The 25,321-nt window shown below is 45.0% G+C and overlaps 1 protein-coding gene and 1 non-coding gene across 2 annotated transcripts in view; both read right to left on the bottom strand.

Moving 5' to 3' along the window:
* The window catches only part of VAT1L (vesicle amine transport 1 like), a 152,776-nt gene that overhangs the window by 72,624 nt on the left and 54,831 nt on the right, over positions 1-25,321 (bottom strand). Inside the window, exons 4-6 of the mRNA XM_036834815.1 lie at positions 13,837-13,979; positions 6,055-6,158; positions 3,845-3,900 (exon numbers count right to left, since the gene is read on the bottom strand). Coding sequence (XP_036690710.1) covers positions 3,845-3,900; positions 6,055-6,158; positions 13,837-13,979 — 303 coding nt within the window. The remainder of the gene's footprint in view (positions 1-3,844; positions 3,901-6,054; positions 6,159-13,836; positions 13,980-25,321) is intronic.
* Positions 7,576-7,686, bottom strand: LOC118886007. Its single transcript, XR_005017638.1, has one exon. It is a non-coding gene; the product is annotated as a U6 spliceosomal RNA (small nuclear RNA).

Here is a 25,321-nt window from a genome sequence, read left to right as displayed (position 1 = left end):
GGCTCAAAAAAATAAAATATCTTGTTTTTTTTAAGTGGGGAAATCAGATTGTTGGAAAATAAGTGTAAGAAAGACAGGTTGGGATTAAAGACCTAAGTGTAAGACCAGACACTATCAAACTCTTAGAGGAAAACATAGGCAGAACACTCTATGACATACATCACAGCAAGATTCTTTTTGACCCAGCTCCCAGAGAAATGGAAATAAGAACACAAATAAACAAATGGGACCTAATGAAACTTAAAAGCTTTTGCACAGCAAAGGAAACCATAAACAAGACCAAAAGACAACCCTCAGAATGGGAGAAAATATTTGCAAATGAAGCAACTGACAAAGGATTAATCTCCAAGATTTACAAGCAGCTCATGCAGCTCAATAACAAAAAAACGAACAACCCAATCCAAAAATGGGCAGAAGACCTAAATAGACATTTCTCCAAAGAAGATATACAGATGGCCTACAGACACATGGAAGAATGCTCAACATCATTAATCATTAGAGAAATGCAAATCAAAACTACAATGAGATATCATCTCACACCGGTCAGAATGGCCATCATCAAAAAATCTAGAAACAATAAATGCTGGAGAGGGTGTGGAGGAAAGGGAACTCTCTTGCACTGTTGGTGGGAATGTAAATTGATACAGCCACTATGGAGAACAGTATGGAGGTTCCTTAAAAAACTACAAATAGAACTACCATACGATCCAGCAATCCCACTACTGGGCATATACCCTGAGAAAACCATAGTTCAAAAAGAGTCATGTACCAAAATGTTCATTGCAGCTCTATTTACAATAGCCAGGACATGGAAGCAACCTAAATGTCCATCGACAGATGAATGGATAAAGAAGATGTGGCACATATATACAATGGAATATTACTCAGCCATAAAAAGAAATGAAATGGAGGTATTTGTAATGAGGTGGATGGAGTTAGAGTCTGTCATACAGAGTGAAGTAAGTCAGAAAGAGAAAAACAAATACAGTATGCTAACACATATATACGGAATCTAAGGAAAAAAAAAAAAAAAGGCCAAGAAGAACCTAGTGGCAAGACGGGAATAAAGACACAGACCTACTAGAGAATGGACTTGAGGATATGGGGAGGGGGTGGGGTGAGATATGACAGGGTGAGAGAGTGTCATGGACATATATACACTACCAAATGTAAAATAGATAGCTAGTGGGAAGCAGCCGCATAGCACAGGGAGATCAGCTCGGTGCTTTGTGACCACCTAGAGGGGTGGGATGGGGAGGGTGGGAGGGAGGGAGATGCAAGAGGGAAGAGATATGGGAACATATTGTATATGTATAACTGATTAACTTTGTTATAAAGCAGAAGCTAACACACCATTGTAAGGCAATTATACTTCAATAAAGATGTTTAAAAAAAAAAAAAAAGAGGAAAAAAATAAATAAATAAATAAATTTATTAAAAAAACAAAGAAAGACAGGTTGTAAACAGGGACAAGGTTCATGCACAACATTTTTTACCAAAATACGCTCCCCAAGGGCCTGGGGGCCAGCTCTAGGAGAGAGATGTATTTGGCGGTGGGCTGCTTGCCACAAAAGCAAAGGTAGAGAAATGATTAGTAACTTGATTCTCAGTGTATCTGCAGCGCTTCCACAAAGCGTTTGTGAAATGAAATGCTTGCCGAAGCTGCAATTGCTGCCCAGTTGTGTTTGTGTTCTAGAGCTGAATGCCTGGTTTTGAATCCCAGTTCTGTCACTCGCTAGCTGTGCAACTTTAAGCAAATCACTTAACCTCTCTGTGTTCAGTTTCCCTACTGTACCTCATGGGGTCGTCATGGGGAATAAATGTGTTGATACATACAAAGTACTTAGCTCAGCGTCTGGTGCATAGTACGTGCTCTATACATATGAAATATTTTTATCACCTTAAGTTGGAGAGAGATTTTGGATCGAGCGAGTAAGAGCTCTGGATTTGGAGTCAGACTGCTCTCGAAATGTTGACTTCATTTGCTATTATCGTCAAGATCTAAAAGCAAATGGCCTGTGAACACAAGCTCCGTAAGAGTTTTAAGGGGGAACATCATTAAGACAGCTGAGTGAGAAATTCCTGTATGATTCCAAATATGCCTTTAATTTCTAAGGCTTTCTCCAATGTATAGAAGAAAATGCCTTTCTAGAACCTTCCAGAACAAGGTCATCATCCCACTCCTCAGCATGCCCTACCTTCAGTTTGCTTCTAACTGAACAACTAATATTGAACCCGGCCTCTGAAAGGGAACCGTCTTCATTCTTGACCTCCAACTATAAAGGCTTCTGGTAGTCGGCACCCTTGCTTTGAGCAGGAGAATCGTACCCTCCATCTTGGCTGCTTTCACTAGTGCCTTCACTGAACGTGGGCACACTGCAATTATTTCATTAGCGCTGTGTGTTGTGATTGTGCATGTAGGGGAGAAAGGGAAAACACTTCTTACAATTGTATGTAATTTGGGACCAATTTGGTTCCCTACAGCAGGCCGTCAGCATCGTGTTAATTACAGCCACAGCAACAAAACAGCTGCGAGTGACACAAAGCCTGTCTTCAGGGGACACGCTCCAGACAGCATCCTTCATTAGACTCCATTCTTGCTCCCCTGTTTATCCCGAAGTTGCGATAACCTTGACCTGAACTTCAAAGCTCAAATGCAAACCGAGGCCCTTTAATTCTAATCTCACAGGGCAGGGAGTACTAATCATTCCAGAATCAGGGAGTGTTTGGAGATGAAGCCTTTGGCAGCCAGTGTTGGCACTTTGGGGGCATATGGATATCCCACAGTGCCACAAAGAGTAAATTCTAAACCCCTTTCCCTGGCTTTGTCTGACCGCCCTATTCACAGTGCTTCCACCCCATTCTGCTGTCTTCTACTTCAGCACCCTGTTTTCATCCCTTTCCGAGATTTTATGACTATTTACAATCATCTTATTAATATGTGTTACTTATTTCATCATCTCCTTCACTAGAACGCAAGAGTCCCAAGGGCCTCAAATGCACCTGTCTCATTCGCTGTGGTATCCTGGTGCCTGGCACAGCACCACAAATAGTAGGTGCTCAGAAGGTGCTTGCAAAGCGAGTGAATCCATCAGTGCCTCACTGGCTGCTGAGGAGGCTGAGAGGAGAGAGGACGAAGGCAAGCTCTGATGAGACATGGCGACCCCCTGTGGCGGGGACAGGCGTCAGAATGGAAGTTCAAGCCCAGATTAGTTTAATTCTAGTAAGTGTGGCTCCAGGTGGGAATGTAGACCTGAAGAGCTTCGTGGTGGGGTGAGTGCCCAGGGATGCAGCTTCTCAACTGCAGACACAGTAACCACTGTGTTCAGAGCATGAGCACGTAAGCTAGTGGTTCACACACTCGCCTGTGTCAAAAAGTCACCCCAGGAGCTTGCGAAAAGTGTAAAGTCCTATTGTCTCTCCCAGCCAGTAGGATGGGGCTATGGAGAAATCTCAAGTAGTCCTAGAGACCTGGTCAGAAAGTGGCCAAACTGAAAGGCTGGTCTCTCCATGGACCAAGTAAAGTGCACTAATGCTAAGTTTATTCTTGACCAGTGATTAAAAATACCAACACTTAAACAATCTCTGTTGAAATCAAAATACAGTTTTCTGGAGTTTCTCGGGCACTCTCATTTCTCTGCTTCATTTGGACAAAAGTGGCCCAAGTCACAGTCCTGTCCATGTGTGGTGAGCAGGTTGAGAATGCAGGCTTTCTTGCAAATGAATGATGCAGATGAAGGACAAACAAGATTTAGGCTATTCGGTCCATGTCCTTGGATGGAAAAGCTTACAACATGCCAAGCACCACACCACCAGCGTACTTTAGACGTGCATGGATACTTACTGATTTTGCAAAGCTAAAGAAGCTCTTGGTCTCTCCAGTCACCATGTTGGATGAACCTGCAAATGGAAGATTCCCAAATCAAGCTAACGAAAATCAACATCTCTTGGTTTGCATGGAAGAATGGCAGTTGTCTGGCCCAGAACTGTCAAGAACTTGAAAAGAAATTTAGGTCAGCCTTGGAAAAATGAGGGAATTGGAGGGGGTGGGTGGCGTCGAGCTGACTTAATTTTAACTAAGTATCACTGGATCAGAGAGGAAGTAACATTTCTCAAGGTGACTATCATTACTTTGGACAACAGGTCACGTGGCAAAAATGTGATTTAAGCCAACATTATAATAAAATGATGAGTTGCTGAAATGTCTTGTTGGTTCCTTTCTCTGAGACCGAGAAATGAACTCCTTTGTGATATTACTTTATGGCTTGAATTTGATTCCTTGGCAAGTGAGGGGCTTGGGGAGCTGACCTTGGCTGGGCATTTAAGTAGTGGAGAGAGGCGGGGCTGAATTAGAATTTAGATGGATGGAAAGATGGGGTACAGAGGAGCAGATGAGGGTGAAAATAGGTTCACAAGCCAAGGAAATGGTGTGACCCATGTGAGAGTTCCAAAGAGGTCTGGGCAGAAAGGTGAAAACCACTTGAGACCAATGGTGTGGGGAACGGAGCCTTGCTGATGGGAACAAACAATATTCAGAGTTAAGACAGGAAGTCGAGTTAGGAAAGATTCCCTAACATGCTCTTACAGAAAGGAAAAACCCCTTTCTGCTGTTCTGGGTTGGGCGGGGGTTAAGAGATACTATACCTTAGTGGTGCCTTTTCGGCGACTTTCCTGCCTTCCCCCCACAGATTTGGGAGTAAGTTCCTCTCAGAGAACCGTTAAATGAAAAAACAATGTATGTCTTAAACTTAGTTCTTTGGCCTTGGTAAACTAGTAGCCAGTTGATCACTGCTTCTCCTTTTATGGGGTGACTTTTACGGGGTACAAGCTTCACAGCACTAGGCTTTGATTACTTAGTCAAGTAATTGATGTAATAAGTTAGATACTCGTGATATGATCGAGTTGTATACACCAAAATGACGTCATGGAACTGGGGCAAAAATAGAACCAGTAAATGAATAAGGATGGATAAAATGCTCATCTGTATTTGACTCACGTGTTAGTCATAGCCAATATCCCTACACTGACATTTATAGCTTCTCTTATCAATAGTAATAATTTAAAAACTGTGCATCCACCGCTAAAGACTTTCAAATACATGGCCACTACTCATAATGCCAGAATACTCCAGCAATGAAAGTTTCTTCCTTCTCTTTCTGTCACAATGATCTGATGATGACAAAATGATGCTTGACTACTTATACCTCTCAGATATCTCTTTTATAAGCTTCTCAGCTAATAGTAGGGAAATGAGTGTTTTTTTCTGAGTTATGCAGAACTAAGGCTCAATTTTCTACTCTACTTCCATGGGACAGAGTGCCAAAAATCTCAAGCATTGGAGAACTCCAAGATCATTTGGCTTTGGAATGTGACACCTGGCTTCAGATACGCTTTTTTCTTTGCAGAGACTAATGTTTAAATTGGTTTACCTGCCTATGACAAAGAGAAGAAGAAGAGGGGGGGAGAGGAGTCTCTGGGGTCTCATTCTGCTGGAGAAAACCTGCTCCCAGATGTCTCTCATGAATCCTCCCAAACCCAAGAGCATATAAGTGAATGTAGAGGCAGACATGGGCTCTATCCATCCGGGGCTTCTGTCTTGATTGGGACATACAGGAGTAGTTTAGAGGAAGGAGATTCTGTACCTTGCAACTTCATCTCCAATAGTGAAGTTCCTCCCTTTTAAAACCACCACATCCTAGCCACTCTCCTCCATCCTCTTATGGCTGTTTTATTGCTTCATTTTTGGAACTTCCTTTGAAGCTATTAGTATTTTCCACCTGTGCCACCTTCTGTGGGTCGAGTCCCATCTCGTCACTACCTTGGCTTGGCCTTGCTTTATTTCTTTTAGAATGAGAAATGCTCATGGGATAATAGGGCAGTAGGGACTTTATAATTGAAAACAGTAGCGATGCTATAGAAAACATTAAAATATTAATACCACCCCCATCTCATTATGCCAACATATCAACACATCTCATTTTTCAGAGCCCTTGTAAGCACACGTGCGGTGCTGCCTGTCGCCGACCATGTCCCCTGCTTCTGTTTAGTGCTCACCATATAAAATGTAGGTTCCCAGTGGTTTGAGAAGGCCGAGACCTTTTCCAGTGTTGTCCCCACAGAGGCAATCCAAAACAATGTCCACTCCTTCAGCAGAGATTCTAAATGGGGAGAAGACAAAGTAAAATATTGTAACCTGTCAGGGACCAAACTGTCAATCCCTTTACCTTCCTGTGTCATACTGTTTACTGCCAGAATCAGGAACAGAGAGAGCTCTGGGAGTAGAAATAAATAGGGCAGAAGCCCGGGAGGTGGATGTATCCTCCTGAGTCCAACTCTCAGAATTGCACAAAGCCACAGACAGCTAAGAACCCGGCTGGTGGTGCCAGCAGAGCACATCACAGTCGGTCTAGCCACCTCACTCAACTTCTCTGAGCCTCAGCTTTCTCCTTTGTAAAGTGGAGCTAGCGGGACTTCCCTGGTAGTCCAGTAGGTAAGACTCCGCACTCCCAATGCAGGGGGCCCGGGTTCGATCCCTGGTCAGGGAACTAGATCCCACATGCCTGCCACAACTAAGAAGTCCTCATGCTGCAACTAAGAAGTCTGCATGCCGCAACTAAAGATCCCGCATGCTGCAATGAAGATCCAGCATGTGCTGCAACTAAGACCTGGAGCAACCAAAAAACAATAAAAATAAATTAATTAAATATTTTTTAAAAGTTAAAAAAAATAAAATAAAGTGGAGCTAGCATGTTTCTTTGTGCTAAGAATGAAGTGAGGTGGCAGATGTGGTGCTTGGCCCATTGCCAGCCACATAATAGTTGCTCCGTAAGTCAATCAACAGCTCATATTTGTGGAAATTGGGGTGTGTGCCAGGCTCTGTCCAAGGTGCTGAAGAGTGATAAAACCATCAAGCTCCCTGTCTTCATGGGGCTTCTGGTCTACCAGGGATTGGCTTTCTTCCCTCTCCACCTCCCTCCTCAGTGAAGCAATAAAGGCACGTTAATTTAACTTGCAAACTTCTATTTGTCCAATCTCCAGGTTCAACCTATAAACATACTCCTAGAGGAAAAGGGTTAAATAGAGAGGATTTTCCTACAGTGACAGAGGGCTCCAGAGGGAATCCACATTTGTACTCTATTAGGAAGAAGATCCCTTCTTCCATTCATTTATTTATACATTTATTAATTCACTCACTCATGTACTTAACAAACATCTACTGGGCTTCTTGGGTTAAAAGAGATTATGCAGGAGGGATGGTAAAACCCGAAGGCTCTGGGGATTGTAGGGAATATGTTCCTACCCACAGAGTTCCCAACTCTGGCTGGGTCCTGCTCTGCTCAGACAAGAGTGGCACTTCCTCAGGCTTGTGCCTTTGCAGGGTTACCTTGTCTTAGCACATCGCTCACTTTTTCTACCCCCACCCTCATCCCCCAGCGAAGTTCAGGAACTGCCACTAACTGACGTCAACGGCTTTGTCCAGAGTGTCACCAACTAGGAAATTACACATGCATCTCCTGGGTTCATACACTAAGTTGACTGCTCCATGCCCCTGAGAGCTGAGTCTTTTTTTTTTTTTTTAATATGGAACACCTCACGAATATGCGTGCCATTCTTGTGCATGCTTGTGCCATGCTAATCTTCTCTGTATCATTCCAATTTTAGTATATGTGCTGCTGAAGGGAGCACCTGAGTCTTGATATGAATGTGCCCTTCAAAAGCCCTCAGGTCTTAACCAAAATCCAGCCCATTACAAAGCCTCTTCCAAAGTGATCAGCTTAGCTTCCCACCCAATAGAGTGCTTATCTCATGGGTGTGTCCGTTCAAGTCCCACCTGTAAATTCATAACCAGGGAGTTAAGCCAGTGGATCTCAAACCTACATGTGTGTCAGAATCTCCTGGAGGGCCCATGAAGATACAATTGCAGTTTGCCCTCCGTCTCCCTCTCCTCCTAGCTCTGCTGTACTTGGTCTGGGGTGGGGCCCAGGGAGCTGCATTTCTAAGAAGTTACCAGATGCTGATGCTGCTGATTCCAGCTGCACACTTGGGAAACCCCTCGTCTAAACCAGTTACTCAGAGGTCGAGGCAGCCTTTTTTTTTTTTTTCAGTAGTAATTAATTTGTTCCTTAAATGTTTAGCACTGGCACCACACTAGGCACAGGGGGTATCATGGTGAGCCCACACGGATTTGATTTCTCCCCTTTTAGAGGTTACATTAGGCAGACATCAATCAACAGTTAAACAAATAAAAATTAAATTGAGAGTGAATGGGGTCTAGTGCCACAAAGGTACTATGAAGCTGTTTAAATTGAGGGTTTGCCCAATCAGGGCTGCCAGAGAAGATGTCCCTGGGGAAGTGATGAGTGGCAGTTGGAGGAGGTAGGTAGGGAAGGAGTGGTGGGAACAGTGTTCCAGGCGGAGGGAACAGTATGTACAAAAGCCCCATTCAGGAGGAGCCTGGTAGGCAGGAAGACTGGAGTAAAGATGATGCGAGGGAGCTTGCTGCATGGTGAGGCTGGAGAGGCAGGCGGGAGATCTGAGTACAGACTCTGTGGGGGGCTCTGGGCTTGGCTGCAGACCCGCTGATCAGGTCCCCACCTTGCATCATGGGCCGGGTAGCTCTGCACCTGTTTTTCTCACTTTGACCAGATCCATTTTTGCCAAGTTTGCTCCCTCGTGTGGAACTGAGCCCTCCTGGGCCATCAAGTCCTCCCTGTGAACTTCAGTTCCCTAAGATCTCTCCCCCTGCCTGAAGGATGCCGCCCATGCTTAAGAGCAGCCTCCCAAATGTGAGGCTGTGCACACCTTCCAGGGAACCCCCGATGGACCCGCCCATTCTCTGCTCCTCACTTCTTGCCTGATGCTCCTCATACCCGTATTCTGCTTGTGGGTCCGCATTCTCTCCTCTGCCAATCACATCTCCTTGCATTAGCTGCCCCGCCTCGGCCTCTTGCTCTCTCCTGTGGACTATGGTTCTGCAGAAATGCAGGGCAGGCCCACAGCAATGGGTGACCATAAGCTCTGCCCACTTCCCCGTCCTCACCTCCCACTAACCACGCCAGACATTCTGACCTTCTAGCTATTCCTGAAGTCCCACATTCAGGAGCACCTACTGAGTGCCAGGCACAGCACTGAGCCTTCCTAAGTCTCATCTCATGACACCTCATGCCAACCCTGAGACTCAGGGCCTTTGTTATACCCATTTGATGGATGAGGAAACTGAGGCTCAGTGGGGTCAGGTGACTGTGGGAAATGGGCGGACCCTGGTTTGATCCATCACATCCAGAAACCAACTGAGGGCCCCAGAGATGGAGTAGGGTTTTATAGGGTGGGCTGTGGCCAGCCCAGGGGTGACCACCACTGCCACTTCTAGCTCCCAGCGAGGGCTGAGCAAAGCTGGGGGTTGCTCCACTGGGCTTTACACTGGAAGGAGACACTGCAGGTCTCCTGCATATCCAGGCCACCTGCTCCTCCCACATCTCTCTTGGCATTTCTATAGCTGAATCAGGCAAGACAGGGTTTGGCCATGCACAGGGGTCAAATAAGCCACAGATTCATTCCCCATTGCTGTCACTGCATCCTTTAGAAGGTCAGTGGTGAACTGGGGGCCAAGAGAGGGGGAGGAGATGGATTCTGTGGAAGAGAAGCTGAGTAGAGGCAGGTGTCACTCCCAGGGCCCTGAGGAAGTCAAACCTTTAAGCAGACATTGCTCCTTTAGAGGCCAGCAATGTCCCTTCAGGTGAGAGTTGCAAAATTGAAAAGCGCTCCATCCCCTGTTCAGTCCTTATAAGCTCAATCAGTGGATCAGACGGAACTGGATAGTGGGTCTGCTTAAATTGCTCCAGGCCCCGCAAGTAAACTTGGGTCAGGTCCTCCCTTGGTCATCCTTACACTGAAAAGCACCTTAGCAGCATCTTTTAATGGAATAATCATGAATATCACAAGCAGAGCAGGTAGCCCATCAGAGGCACAGAGGCCATCCTCATTTCTTAGCTCACCCCCGCCCCCCATTTTCTGGGAGTGTCTGCCTCGCCTGCATATGTGTAACTGTAATTACATAAAAGCAGAGAGGGTAAGGGCAGAGGGTTAAAGGCAACAGTTCCTATTCTGCTTTCTCCCTCTCTCATAAATCTCTGCAGACTTAAACAGCAAACAGAAATAGCCCCAGCTCAGAGATTCTCTGGGCCTAATTCAGCAGCAAGATATTTTGGGATTGCTGATCCGAGACTTTCCTGTCTGTCCTTCCTTGGTCCCCAACTCCTTGCTCCTTTATTGAGAATACCACCTCTTTGCTTCCCATCCACTCGGATCAGTGGAGAATTTCTCTTGAGTGGTGGTAGTTGCAATAGAGCCATTACTGGGTAAGCAGCCCTTCAACTTTGTCGAGAAATTAATTCCCCTTTACTGTAACTTTCATTTCCAGTTGGGTCCTTGGCTCTCCACACACTTCTTCTCGTTCAGAATTCCCTTTTCTCTGAGAACTCATCTGTGCCTTAACTTTAACCATCACCTCCAAGCTCGTGACAGAGGGATGAGGCGATGTCAGAGTGCCCAGCACTGTGCCTGGTGCACAGTAGGCTGCTTAGTAAAAGTTTACTATTGACAGTTCCCACATGCACGTAGCAGTACCACTTCTAGGAATCCTTTCTTGATCGCTTTCTCTCTGTTCTCTCCTGGTGGCTAGACTCTTGTCAATTTCCACTAGGTCTCAGTTTCTTTATATAAGATAAGGAATTTTCATCTTGCAGGATGCACCTACAATGATCTCACTGAAATGCTCCGCAGAGTGGGAGGAGATAGACAAAGCCTGGTGCCCCTTCACCTTGCCCGGGACTCGCTCCCTACCTCTCTCTACCGACTAAAATAGTTCCCACTCTTCAAGCACGCATTTGGGGCTGTCCCCCTTGGCGTGCTCTCTGGTCTTTCTTCCCTCTTTATTTTTAAAGCCCTTACAGTCAGATGCACACAGTTCAAGGCTTCTAACTCTTCCACTTGGTTTCAAGCATCCTCTTCTCTCTCCTCCGGAACAGAGAAGGGGGAAGTGACATAAAGGTTATGTCTGTATTATAAATATTTTTTTCCCCTATTCCCTTTATAATGCCTGGCTCTAGGCTGCAAACATATTCAAAAGAAGCTTATTGAGTGACTGGTGGATAAAAGAATTTTCATCCCAAGAAATTTTATGTTATTATTTTTTCTAGTTGATTACACACAGCACAGTGTAACAAACAATATCCATGATGAGAAAAGGAAGAAAAATCACTCAGCATTCCACTCCTGTTGCATCTCAGTGGGTGGATTTTTTTTCCCCTTTCATTTTATGCCCTCACACGCCAAGAATTTATACAAAGCTGTGATCACAGTGTAGCTGGAATTTGGCATTCTGCTTTTTTTCACTCAATATGCTACCACAGGTATTTTTTTCATTTTCTGACAGAGTCTTCATAATTATCATTTTTTAAGGGGCTGCATAATACTCAAGTGTGTGGGTGTAGTGTAATCTACCGAACCGTTTCCCTTCTGTTGATAGTGGGGGCTGGTTCTGAATTTTAGCTTTTACAGACAATGCTGTAATTCACCCTGTCGTCACATCCTGAGCACCTACAATGAAGCAGAAGCAGTGCTTGGGTCTGCAGCAAGCAACGTGGACCTGTGGCTTTTATTTTCTTTGGGATTATATCCTGAGGGTAGGATTCGTGGGACAGAGAGTACAAACATATTTGCAGCTTCCCAGTCATTTTTAGGCTAATCCCAGAATCTACTTAAGAATGTAAGGAAGGAACTGTTGGAGGTCACTTTTATAGGAAGGTGGTGGGCAGGTGGGTCTCAGATGCTGTTACCTTCTACTCTTCTGACATCAGAAGAAGTCACTGATTCTGGGGCTAAAGGCAGCAGGTCAAGGACACTGAGGGGATGAGGGGATGGTGTAGCTACCTGGGACATGGGGACTGCAGAGGCTCCCTGGTTATGGACTGTCACTTCTTCAGAAGAGCTGCCACCTCCTGATCCTCTCCTCCCGCTACCTCACACATCCTCTGACCACATCCTCCAGCTGCACTAGTCTCCTCTCAGATTCTTGAATTGACCAAGTCTTTCCTGACCCCGGGCCTTAGCACATGCCATTCTCCTTGGTCAGAAATGCTCTTCCTTCGGCCAAATTCTCAGCCCTCAATTCTCAGCCCAAATCTCACTCATTGACGGATGACATGTCTGATTTCCCCATCTGCCTATGTTTATTTCACTAGCACCTTGCATTTCTCCACCAAAGCACATATCAAAAGTATAAATCAATGAATTTTTAAAATATCTCTTGTCCCTTCTTCCCCAACAAGACTCCAGGCCCCATGAAGACAGTGATTGTCAAGGTAGTTTCTGCTGGATCTCCTGCCCTAGCAGAGTACCTGCTAGGTACTCGGTATTTATTAAACAGGTCAGTGCAGGAACAGAGAAAAGGATGCTTGAAGAAATATCTCTTAAGAGGGTGAAAGGAAAGATGGCTGAAGGGAAAGTGGTAGTTCATTTTCCAGACCACAGCTTGAAAGATGCAAGTTAAAGGAAGGAAGTTTATAAAAGTAGGCAAAGATATATTCTGGAAGTCTTTACAAAACTACTATACATAAAATAGATAAGCAACAAGGATTTACTGTATAGCACAGGGAACTCTATTCAATATCTTGTAATAACTTATAATGGAAAATAATCCGAAATATATATATATATATGTATGTATAACTGAATCACTTTGCTATATACCTGAAACTAACACACTATTGTAAATCAACTATACTTAACTTTAAAAAAAAATGCTTGCAATCTCTGGACATCTGAGAAACGGGTGGTAAATTTCCAATATCTAGCTTTAAAGCTTTCTTTTCACATCACATGGGAAATACTGGGGCAATCTTAAATGACACGCAAATCTTGACACTCAAATTTTTTTTTAAAATTTGAGAATTCAGACTGTCAGAAGATTCTCCTTTCCAAAAAACTTCCCAAGTTTCACCTAATCTAGCCTAAATCTATCACTTCAAACAACCAGATCTCCCATCCTCCAACCCTTCAATTTTTCATCTTAATCAGTGATTTGGAGGAAATTGTTTCTTTGTTATGATGCTATGCTAACCGGACAACTTAATTCCTTTGTACCTTCCCATTTTGTGCTGGAGAATGAAAGTACAGAACCAGTGGCTCTGGGACATCGCTGAATCCCCCCAGGAGCTGTGAGTGGAGCAGAGCCTGGGAATCGGCAGGGGTGAGACACACAAATCATCTGAAAGCATGGCGGCAGCTGGGTGTTCCATCTGATTTCCTGTGTTGACATGCACGGGGCCGTCAGGATCATACGTGGAATATGGATCATGTTATAAAGCAATGTGTCCCCCGGGGAGACCACAACAGCCAGCAGACGGATGCCCCCTCCCATTCGTTCTCTGTGAAGCACCAGTGACTCTTCCAAACCCGAATCTGATCATGTCACCACCTTGGTCCTTTGGTGGCTCTCAGTCACACCCAGGTTGGAGTCCACATTCCCTGGGGCTGTTACATGAATGAATGAGAAGTAAACTTCTCTGTGTTAAGGTAGTGTTACAGCAGCTCTCACAATTTAGCTTTGCAACTTACTTAACTGCTCTGTTCCTCGGGTTTATCGTCTCCAAAATGGGGGTAATGATAAGGTTGTTGAGAGGATTAGGTGAGTGAATACGTGTGAAATAGCACAGAACTAGTAATATATATGTTTACAATTACGATTATTATTAGCCCTCCTCTAAATGAATGCTCCTGTTCTTTAAGGGAGAAGTGCAGGGACCATCCTGGTGCTCTCTATAGCAAACATCTTACCTTTTCACTTCCTGCACGTAGTCTGCATTTCTGTCAAAGAGATGAGTCACGGAGTCTTTGATGGCTTCATGCTTGAAAGTAGAAGCTGTTCCAAAGACAGTCACATTGGGGACAGTGGAGCACAGCTGAGCCACAGCTTGGCCCTGGGAGTGAAATACAACAGACAAGTCACACAAGAGAGCTACCATCCAACAGCTAGTCTTACTGGGTGTAGAGCAGGATTTCTCAGCCTTGCCGCTGTTGACCTTTTTTGGCTGGATTAGCCTTTGTCGCAGGGGGTTGAACTGTGCATTGTGAGATGTTTAGCAGGATCCCTGGCCTCTGCCTACTAGGTACCAGCAGCAAACCCCCAGTTGTGACAGCCAACAATGTCTCTAGACATTTCAAAATGTCCCCTGGGGACAAAATTTCCCCTGGTTGAGAACCACTGGTGCAGAGGAAGGTAAGCCAGCAAAACCCCGGTACCAAGACATAACAACCGTTATTTAACCACACCGACCCTCAGGCTCTCCATTTATAAATCAGCACTAATACTACCTACTCCCTAGGATCTTGGAGGATGTCTTAGTTTGGATTTCCCAGAAGCAGATTCTGAGGCAAGGATTTGAGAGTAAGTCCTTTATCTGGAATAGGATCGCAGGAAATACCAGGGTAGAAGGCAGCCAATAAAGGGTGTGTTTATCAAGTCAGTATCCACCACGCTAACTGGAACTCAGTCCCTCTGAGGAACTCCATGAGCAAGTGTAGAATACGCCTCGGAGGTACCCAAACCAAGTAGTGAGGAAGCTGGAGTATTTATCCACCAAATTTCTGTCTGATACCGGTTGAGGGTTGCTTCTGCAGCAGTGACTCTTAGGCACGTCTGACTTGTCCTCAGAGGCCAAACGTGCTTCCACAGCCAGCCAGGAGCCCTAAGTAAGCAACCTTCAGCACGTTGAGTGCAGAAAAGGTATGGTGTGGCTGACAGCATCTGCTACAGCGGGTGTTAAATGAGGCAACAAGTAACACAGGTCCAGCACCTGGCACAAAACACGACACTTAATAGGTAATCAGTCTTAATCATCTGTACCCCTTATTGGCTTATTACACCCAGGGCTGAGATGTCCAGGCGTATAAAGAAAATGCCAGTGCATGAGGTTTAAATCTCGAATGGTCCAAGAGAAATCACAGATGTAGTTAGGAATGGTTAATCTTCCCATATCCTTTTTCAATATCGTTGGAAGTTTAAGTCATTGGACAAAATACTGTGATCATGTGCATTCAGAAACCTTCCAGTAAAACCCAATTTGCTGCTAATTAAGATGCATCCTAAAACCAAGTACTGTCTCTTTCCAGTGTTCCATCTACCATCTTAAGAAGGCAGAAATTATTAAGGAGGGAAATTATTCTACCAAAGGCATCTGTGATATGAATTACAGCCTCTCACTTTATTTACATGTCTTCATGTTGGTGGACTCAGTCAGGTTAGAAGGTCAATTTGTGGAAATGTGATTTTTTCCCAACATTTGCTATTAGAGGCAACATTGAGAGAATCAGAGAATGTCAGAGTTGGAAGATCATCCAATTACCCCCTCCTTATTGTTTTATAGACCAGGGAGAGGGGACTCTGAAAGGTTAAGGTAACCCAATTCTTCAGAGGCAGACCTGAGATTCAAAGCAAGGTCTCCTGACTTCCAGCTACTGCCATTTTCTATTATGCCGTGCATGCTGTCTACTTATTTTGGCATTTAAAGCTAAGCAGACTTTTAAGTTGCTACCTAAAATAGACACATTACTTACACGCTCACTTGGAGGTCAATATTTCAGAACACGGGCGTGAACCTGAGACTCCAGAGAGGCTACAGTTCTCTATTCTAAGAAGAGCTTTGGTATTTGGTTAAATTTTTTATCCCCTGATTTTAAAGAACAAAAAAGGGACTCTCCTTCCTAGTGAGTCTAAATATCAGCAACCACCATGACGATCCTCAAAAATTCAACAGGGCTTGAGCCAACCTTGTTAGTTCTGGCATGGGAGCTTAGAACTGGTTCTCATAGCCATGTGGCCCCTCCTCTGTCCTTAAGCAAGCCTGACATTTATCCACTCAACTCCTTTTCACATTCCTACTATGTGCTACCTCATCACACTGTGCTATAGATGCTGGAGCAGCAGAGATGCCTGATACACCTTAATCTCTATCTCCAGTCCCACCGAGTCCCAGACTTGTGTACTGAAGTACCATTTTGGCATCTGTCTTCACCTGGCTCTCCAGAAACCACACATCAAATTCAACTCATCCAAAACATAACTCATGGCTATCTCCAAATGAGTTACTCCTCATATTAGTTTGCTAGGGCTGCCAGAACAAAGTACCGCAAACTGGGCAGCTTAAAAAACAGAACTTTATTGTTTCACAGTTCTGGAGGCTAGAGGTCTGAAATCAAGGTATCAGCAGGGTTGGCTCCTTCTCATGGCTGTGAGGGAGGGACCTATCTGATCCAGGCATCCCTCCCTGGCTTGTAGGTGGTGGTCTTCTCCCTGGGTCTCTTCGCATTGGTCTTTCCTCTATGCCAATCCGTGTCCACATTTCCCATTCTTGTAAGGACACCAGTTATATTGGATTAGCGCTCACTCTCATGACCTCATTTAACTTGACCTCTGTGAAGACCCTACCTCCAAATAAGGGCCTATTTTGAGGTGCTGGGGTTTAGGATTTCACCTTATGAATTGGATGAGGGTGGGGGGACACAATTCAACCCATAACACTCCTCTCACTGCATTTGCTGCCTCAGTGGATGCAACTGCACCACTCACTCGTCGCTAAAGCCAGGAATCTGGGGGTCATCCTGGACCCCTCTTCCTCCCTCGCCCCACATCCAGTTAGCACCTTTGTTGTTTCCACTCAACATCTCTTGGGACTGTCACTTCCTCCCCTGGATTATGACAACACCTTTCTAACCGGCCTGGCTGTTTCCACGTGCACTTCAGAGTGATTTTTCTCAAACACAACACTGAGCATTTCATTATATGTTTCAAAGCTTCCCAATGCCTGTCATGGCCTTCAGAATGAAATGCACACCCTTTCCTTGACCGCACAAGGCCAGGCCTCTGGGATCTGACCCAGTCTGCCGCACTAACATGATTGCTCTCCACTTTTCCAATATCCACTCCCTAACTACACACAGATGTCAGCCATCACTGACATTGGCCATGACCCTCATCCCATAGCATTCTCAGAATGAGCCTTCAACCTTATTTTACTGAGGAAGGAGCTGAGGTTTACGGAGGTTAGGGACCTGGGCCAAGGTCATTAGGGTACGATGTGGTAGACCTTGATGTGCTGTCCTCACCAGCTGAGTGACCTTGAGTAAAGTATCAGCTCCTCTGATCACTTGTCTTAATATGCATTATATACAATACTATATAAACACGAAGATTGTTGTGGGATTATATGACATTATGCATCCATGGGCTTGGAATAGTGAATGTTTAATAAATACTTGCTATCATTACTACTGGGACTCCTATTACTATTTATCTGCACATTATTATGGTTACATCAGCAGTGGAAGCATATCCACTACCTACTCTCCAGAACATCTCATGCTATTTTGCATCAGTGCTGGTTTTCCCACACACCTTCCCCTTCCTGTCATGGCCTGGCCTTGCAGTGTCTTCTGCAGATCACAGCCACTCCCCCTGAGGCATATCGTCTTCTAGAAACCTTTCCCAGCATCCCAGGCAGAGTCTCTTGCCTCTTCTTGTGCCACCATTGACCTTCCTCCAGGACAGTGGCCACCACGGCCTTCTGGGGCTGCTCCCTGACCCATCTGTGAGCTCCATGGGGTCAGGGACGGTGCCGCATGTGGCTCCAGACCCCAGCGCCCAGGGCAGAGCCTGGCACAGAGCAGGTGTTTGGTAAAACTTGTTGAATAGATGCATGAGAAATGAGAGGGGTTTGATGTAATGGGGAAGCCCCTCGTCATTTTGCAGATTTCTACGTTCTTTAGCTTTGCAGAGTGGGAATAAAGCATAGGTTTAATGAGCATATCTAGTCTCTGGCCCAAGCAGAATTTTACCATTTCCGTTTTAAAGAGAAAGATACATGTGGTAGTAAAATGAAATGATATAAGTAACTGGGTTACTTACATATTTAAATTATTATGTAATATATATGAACATTATATGTGATATATAATACATAAATGTATTATATATTATAATTATAGTTGGCCCTCCGTATCCATGGATTCTGCATCCGTGGAGTCAACCAACCATGGTTCGAAAATATTCAGGAAAAAAAAAAAATTCCAGAAAGTTCCCTAAAGCAAAACTTTAATTTGCCACATGCTGGCAACTATTTATGTAGAATTTACATTGTATTAGGTATTATAAGTAATCTTGAGATGATTTAAAGTATACGGGAGGATGTGCATAGGTTGTATGTAAATACTACACCAAGGACTTGAGCATCCTTGGATTTTGGTATCTGTGGGGGGAAGGGGGTGGTCTTGGGTACCACCACCCTGTGGGTACCAAGGGACAACTGTATATATAATTAGAACAATTATGTATATATAATTAGAGTAACCTATGATATGCATTATATGTATGTATGTACAATTAGTATTATATATGCATATCTAATAAGTAATACCTAGCATATAATATTCCATTCGTACTATATAATTAGGATAATAATAAATTAATATGATTATTATATGTGCCTATGTAATATACATGCACATATAATTAGCATAATATACAAGTAGTATATGTAATATTATATCATAACTTGTATTATTATATAAATAATGATGGGTAGTAAACCCAAGTTCAGCGCATATCTAGTTACAGCATCCCTACCCCCTCTTTTAGCTCTTAAATAATTCACTCAGGCAATGAGAGGCCCTTGCAAGATCCTCAATGATTTTCTAAAGTAAATAATGCTCAGCATTCTGTATTTAAGCAGAAAAGTGCTGTCCCTCACATTTATAGAAAATCTGTACCCTCCGTTCTCCAAGTCCCAAGGTGAATGCAAGATCAGCATCTAATTTATCCTCATTTCTCCCACGTGCCTAGCAAATAGCATGGACTCAGTAAATACTTGTGGAAGACGGAGTGAATTTTCAATAAAAAGGATTCTGCAATTTACCTGCAGACCCAGAACATAAAATGAACAAGACAATCCAGTCTCCCAGCAACAGCACTAAATGGAGATTTGCACGTACTTGCTTTTAATTGATTTTCCCTTCCCTCTGTAGACTGTAAGAGCTCGGCAGCAAGCCTCTCCCTCCCTTCCCTGCGGCTAACAGTGCAGCAGTAACAGCATCTGTGGTTCCTGCCTCTCACCGTGTGCCAGGTACTGGGCGAAAGTGCTTCCTTACACCCTTAAACCACTTTTAGAATACATTTTTTTTGTTTCCCTTTTATACCTGAAAGTGGGGATTCAGAGAGGGAAAGGAACCTGTCCAAGGTTATGTACCTTGTAAGTGATAAACCTGGGGTCAGACCAGCTGTTCCTGACTCCACAGCCACTCTGCTATTAGTCTTTTTGTCCATCCCACTAAGCACTCAGGTTGCTGACATGGAAATCTTAGAGAAAACCATGCGTCCTTGACATCAGTGTGGAAGGCTTCATTGATCCACTCCAGATAGCTTTGTCTCAGGTTTAGATGGGTGAACAAATTTCAACCAGCTCAGTCCTAATTCCAGGGCTGTTGGGGTCCCCTCAAGCAGAGCACAGACAGTAGGAAATCCAGGGCCAATAGTTAGAAGGGAGTTGTTTGGGGGGTCCCTGAAATTTGACTCTTATCAACAGACTGGCAATTCAAAGCAAGATCCTATTCCAGAAAAGCTGGGCACAGTAGACAAACAACTAGAGGAGCAGATACATTTATATAAAAGACTTAGTACACTGTCTGGTACATACTCAGTACTCATTAACTGGCAGGTTTTAACACAACTGCTCTGGAATTAGGACTGAGACTGGTCGAAATTCTGGTTACCCACTAAGTGGGAATTTAGGATAGATGCTCCTATCAGGGCTCTGAGATTCAGGATTCAGCATCAGAGACTCAAGTAAACAGGAGACAAAGAAAGGATGGCTTAAAAGGGCCTCTGTGGGACCTCCCCGGTGGTCCAGCGGTTGGGACTCCGTGTTCCCAATGCAGGGCCCTGGGTTCCATCCCTGGTCAGGGAACTAGATCCTGCATGCATGCCACAACTAAGATCCCACGTGCTGCATCTAAGACCCGGAGCAGCCAAATAAATAAATAAATATTTAAAAAAAAAAAAGGACCTCTATGATACAGATATTCTCTACCTCCTCAGCCTTGTTTCTCATCATATACCAGAACTCTAGCTTTGGAAGGAGTGAGCATATGGAAAAATGCTTAGTCCTTCCAAAATGCTACCCCCTCTCACCACAGGACATTTGCACACATGCAGGTCTCAATGCCTGCAGCCCTCTCCCTTGTCTTTTCTCTTGGTTGATTCCTAGTCATCCGTGTCATCTCAGCCTCTCTGTCACTTCATTGTCATTCATTCCATCACTATAGGGCTATTTCATGACTGCCGCAAATAGAGTAGACACTGAGAGGTCCTGGAAAGATAAAGGTGAACAAGTTATAGACAGTCCCTGTCATTTTGGAGCTTGCATTCCCCTAGAGACAACAGATATTTAGAAAATAAATATACTCTTAAAAGTACAGTCATACACCTAAACCAAGAGGGCGAGAACGCCAATTCCAACCACTGAACCACTGGGATAAGACCCCATTGGTGCGCTGCAGTCTTGCAAATATGCAGAAAATAAGGGGCATGCACTCAAGTGCATGTGGACGATGCGTTAGGGAGAGAGACTAGATGAAACGGGAACTTGAACTTGATGATCCCCGTGGTGGCTCCAGTTCCATGTTTTCTAGGTCACATGGGCTGGTTCTTAGCTGGTCTAAAGAAAATCTTTTTGAAAAGCCTCCCAAAGAGAATGAGAGTTTACACATTATCCTACATTTAGTGAAAAATGGAATTTTCGATTGCGAACTTGACCATTTCCAAAATCACTTATAAAACAGGATTAGGTTTACCTCTCCCAAGAGCTGTTTTCACATTAAACAGCTCCTGGAAACCACAAACCATTCTAGCAGTCAAAGAATGTAAGAGAATGAGCTTGGGGCTATCTAGAGAAGATGCCTGGAGGAAATGGTGAGGTCAGGTTGTTTTCCTCCAAAGAACTGTCAGTTTACTTTTTCATCTTCATCAAGGCAGAGAGGCCCTTGGACTAGGAGAGAGAAATGAATGTTATCACAAAATCTAGTACATTGGATACCTGAGCCCTCCGTATGCTTTTCGTATGACAATACAAACTCCCACGCTGGGATTCAGACACAGGTTTAGAAATTTTTCCTTTTCCCCAGATCAGTGCTGTCATTTGCCTGCTCAACAATTCAGTTGACTCAGTTGTTGTAAGAGGGGGAAGTTCACATCCCGCTGTGTGGGCCGATCCATGTGACCCGCCATCAAAGGCAGCAAAGAACATTCTATGTTTTCCCCTAGCACACTCTCAGAATCAGTCAGCTCCTCTTTCTCTTTATCTCGTTTGTCGCTGCACAACTCTTGAACCACGCATGACACTCTGTGTCACATGCATGTGCTGAGACTCTCCACAGTGAGAAGCTTCAGGGGACGGTGACTGAGGGAGGAGAGGGAGAAGGAGGAAAAAAGTGAAGATTGATTGAGACTGGCATTTTTCAATTGCTCAAGGTGTAAATGTGGAATTTTTTTTTTTTTTTAATCCAAAAAAGCCGTAGACACATTTTTGGGGAAGCCTTGGCAGATAATATCTTTCATTGATTGATTTTATCTATCATACAGCTCAGTGCTTCTCCGTATGAGCTGCCAGCACCAGCAGCGTCACCTCCTCTGGAGGCTTGTTAGACGTGCAGGTTCTCAGGCCCCAGCCCAGACCTGAAGAATCAGAACCTCTGGGGGTGGAGCCAAGCCTTCCAGCAGATCCTGATGCAGCTCAAGCTGAGAAACCACTGATGCAGTGCATCGTTCATGGCGCCACTCCACTCCCTGTGATGCAGCGGCTGAGGCCCCTGGGAGGCTCAGAATATCTTAATATCACATGTTTTATTTCAAACCAGGGTGGGGTCTGGTTATTAGTATATACTTTATAAGCTCCCTGGGTAATTCTAATGTGCAGCCTCTTGCTGAGAGCCAGTGCTCTAAAAGTTTCCTTCTTCTCATTTGGTCAGTTATGGCCTTGACCATAATCCACTTCCTCCTTTCTGCGTCGAGGTTGGCATCAGAGCCTGTGGGTTTAGTATGTGGGATCCCGTAGGTGAGGATATGACTAACAGTCTTCTGTGAGTCAGAGATGCAGGAAGAGAAAATAATCCCCCACCCTATTAGCAGGGTCTGAAGCTCTGGATGCCTGGAGACGTTCAGCCTCCCTGCTCCCAGGGCCTCGGCGAGGCTGCTGAACACCCAGGTTTCCCAGCCGCTCACAGCTCTGCCCGTCAGTCGTCTGCAAGGTGAATATTTAAACTTCTCCTCTGCTCAGGCTGCACCAAGCTCACTGCAGAGGCTCTCAGGTGAGAAGCAGTAGGGCCAGGTGGTGAAGAGTATAGATTTATTTATCCAGTGTCATCTGCACAGAACTTCCTGTGTGCTGGCCAGGGTCCTCCATGCTCTGCAAACACCAGCTCATTCGATCTGCATCCCGACCTCCATGAAGAGGGTACTATGTCATCCTTGTTTTCCAGAAGAATGAACTGAGGCCCAGAGAAGTTATGTAACCGCCCAAAGTCATACAGCAACAACAGAAACTAGATTTGAAACAACATCCCCTGGCTCTAGGGTCCACAATCTTAACCACTGCCCCAAGCTACAGAACAGTAGAGGGTCTGGAGACTCAGAGGAGAGAAGGAAGGGGAACCATCTCTTACTGGCCAGTTACTCTTTGTCAAGTACTGTGCCAGACACCTTACATATATCTCATTTTATCCTGCCAACATCATACTCCCATCATGAAGACAGGCTCAGAAATGAAGGCTCAGAAAGATCAAGGTTATCCTGCTGGTCATTGGAAACCGAGGCTCAGAAAAGCTAAGTACTAGCAGCGGGAACTGATGGGATTTAAACCCGAGTCTCCTTGTCACTAAGCCCAAGTTCTCTGTTCTGACATCAAAACAATTAAATAGAAATGAGACGCATCCGAGGTTGTAGAGCAAGCTACAGCTCTCAGATCCCAGACCACTTATGTCCTGGAGCTGCCACGTAAGCTGGCTGAGTGGCAGATTCTTCTTCTCTAAGTCAGGGATGATAACGTCTACTCCACAAGGTCAAAGAGGTCAAATGTGGGTCAAAGGAGGTAACACATGTGATGTTTCACCAGAGAAGACTCAGAGCAGGTGCTCAATAAGCAGGCTTCCAAAGCCACCTCTTCCAGGAAGCTTTCCTGGATATCCCCAGAGGAGTTAATATCTCCTGCTTTGCCCTAAAACCCACACATATCATTTCTCAACCATCTTTCACGCCGTGCTGTGGTTCTTCTTCTCTCCTCTCTCCTCTTCCCTCCTCTTCCTCCTTCTCCATCTCTCTCTCCTCCTTTTTAAAAATCTCTTTCTTTTGTGTCTCCCACTAGCCTGTCAACTCCTTAAGGGGAGGACCACATCTTATTTGCCTTTATCCACAGCAGTGGGTCCCCCTACGTAGGTCTCAGTAGCTGTGTGTTGAATGGATGAAGTAGCAGAAATGACAGAAGTTTGATGAGCAAAGAGCAAGGTAGTCAAAGAGGACTCACAGTGTCCGAGGGCGACTGAGGGCCGGGACTGGGCACGTGTGCCCTTTCTAGAAGGGGAGGCTTGGAAGGAAGGTCCAGCAGCTTCTTTGCTTTATCCCTTGCTTGGATGCGGACAAGGTCTGCCCCACATTCCTTGGGCAGTTACAACCTTACATCAGTGATGGGGAGGGGGCGGGAAATGTATGTGCTCACCAAGAGTAAATATTTTCTTGTTTTTCCCTTCCACTATAGACACGGAGCGGGGAGAAGGGTAAGATGTGGGTAATAACCAAGGGAAGAATATAGAAAGAATGTTGGGATGAATCAGGTTTGGGCATAGAAATATATTTCTCAAAGAGCCCCCAGAGACTAATTACAGTTAGATGGTGGTACTGGGTCCTCCTAAGGCAGTTTGCAGGCGCTCCCAAGCTGGGCTGGGGTGGGTGTCTGCCCTGCTTTTGCCCCTCCCACCCGTGCAACCTACTGGCAGAGTCCTGCTTCCAAGAATCTGGTCACCTGGGGGGACAGAGGGACATGTTCATGAAGGGATTTGGCCAGAATGAGTCCCACGGCCCAACATGAGCCCAGCTCCCCACTTGGTGCCTAAAACACTTGGTCTCAGCACAGCTGGGTTTCCTAAGGACAGGTCATCATCGAGCACGACAGGCAGCTTTGGGACAGAGGGTAGGAGGGAGGTGACTTTCGCATTCCCGAAGTTTCTCCTAGGACATGGTCCCGTGAGCACTGGGGCCTCCTGGGGTGCCGGACCGGTGACAACTCCGCCTTCCGCTCTGGCCCAGAGGGTAGACAGTCTGGTGTCACTGCATGGAATGTGTGAGGGTCAGACAACATGGTGCATTTTTGTTGGAGAGGCAGCTCCAAGACAGGGGCGGGAGAGAAGCTCAGGTGGGGTCTTAGGAAATAGCCTGTAGGGGACCCCTCTTTCAGAAGGCCAGAGCAGCCTGGCCCCAACAGAGCCTTGGACAGACAGGAGTAGAAAAACTGAGTCCTGACCCTCCTTCCACCATTTCAGCCCTCATACCTTGAGTTGCTCATATGAACAGGAAGGGCCTGTTCATATGAACAGAACGCAGCATCTCTGGGGGTCCCACACAAGACAGCTCAACATACAGGGAGAGGAGAATATGGACTTTCTATAAAGATCGAGGTGTGGCTGATACAGAAAAAGGCTGTACGTACTCAGTGAATACATCTTGATGCGTTTTAAGCTAAGTATACACCCATGAATGCATCGCCATAAACTCAACCATCACCTCTAAAGTTTCTTCCTTCCCTCTTTTTTTTTTTATTTTTTGGTGATGAAATTTGACATAAATCTTCCCTCTTCATAAGTTTGTAAGTATTGTTAGCTCTGGGCACTATGCTGTACAGTGGATCTGGAGGACTTAATCATCCTGTATAACTAAACTCTGCCCCTTTGACTAGCACCTCCCCCATTCTCCACCCTGCCCCCAGCCCCTTGTAACCACCATCCTACTCTCTGCTTCTATTGAGTTTGACTATTTTAGATTCCTGATAGAAGTGGGATCAGGCAGTGTTTGTTCTTCTGTGTCTGGCTTATTTTACTTAGTGTACTGTCCTCCAAGTTCATCCATGTTGTAGCAAAGGGCAGGATTTCCTTCTCTTTTTTTAAGGCAGAATATTTCATCACCTATATACCACATTCTGTTCAGCCATTCGCTTGTCAATGGACATTT

Source organism: Balaenoptera musculus, chromosome 19 (genome assembly GCF_009873245.2).
Source record: "Balaenoptera musculus isolate JJ_BM4_2016_0621 chromosome 19, mBalMus1.pri.v3, whole genome shotgun sequence".
Lineage (NCBI taxonomy): Eukaryota > Metazoa > Chordata > Mammalia > Artiodactyla > Balaenopteridae > Balaenoptera > Balaenoptera musculus.
The sequence above is the reverse complement of the archived record's forward strand: the minus strand, read 5'-3'. Positions and strand labels throughout refer to the sequence as shown.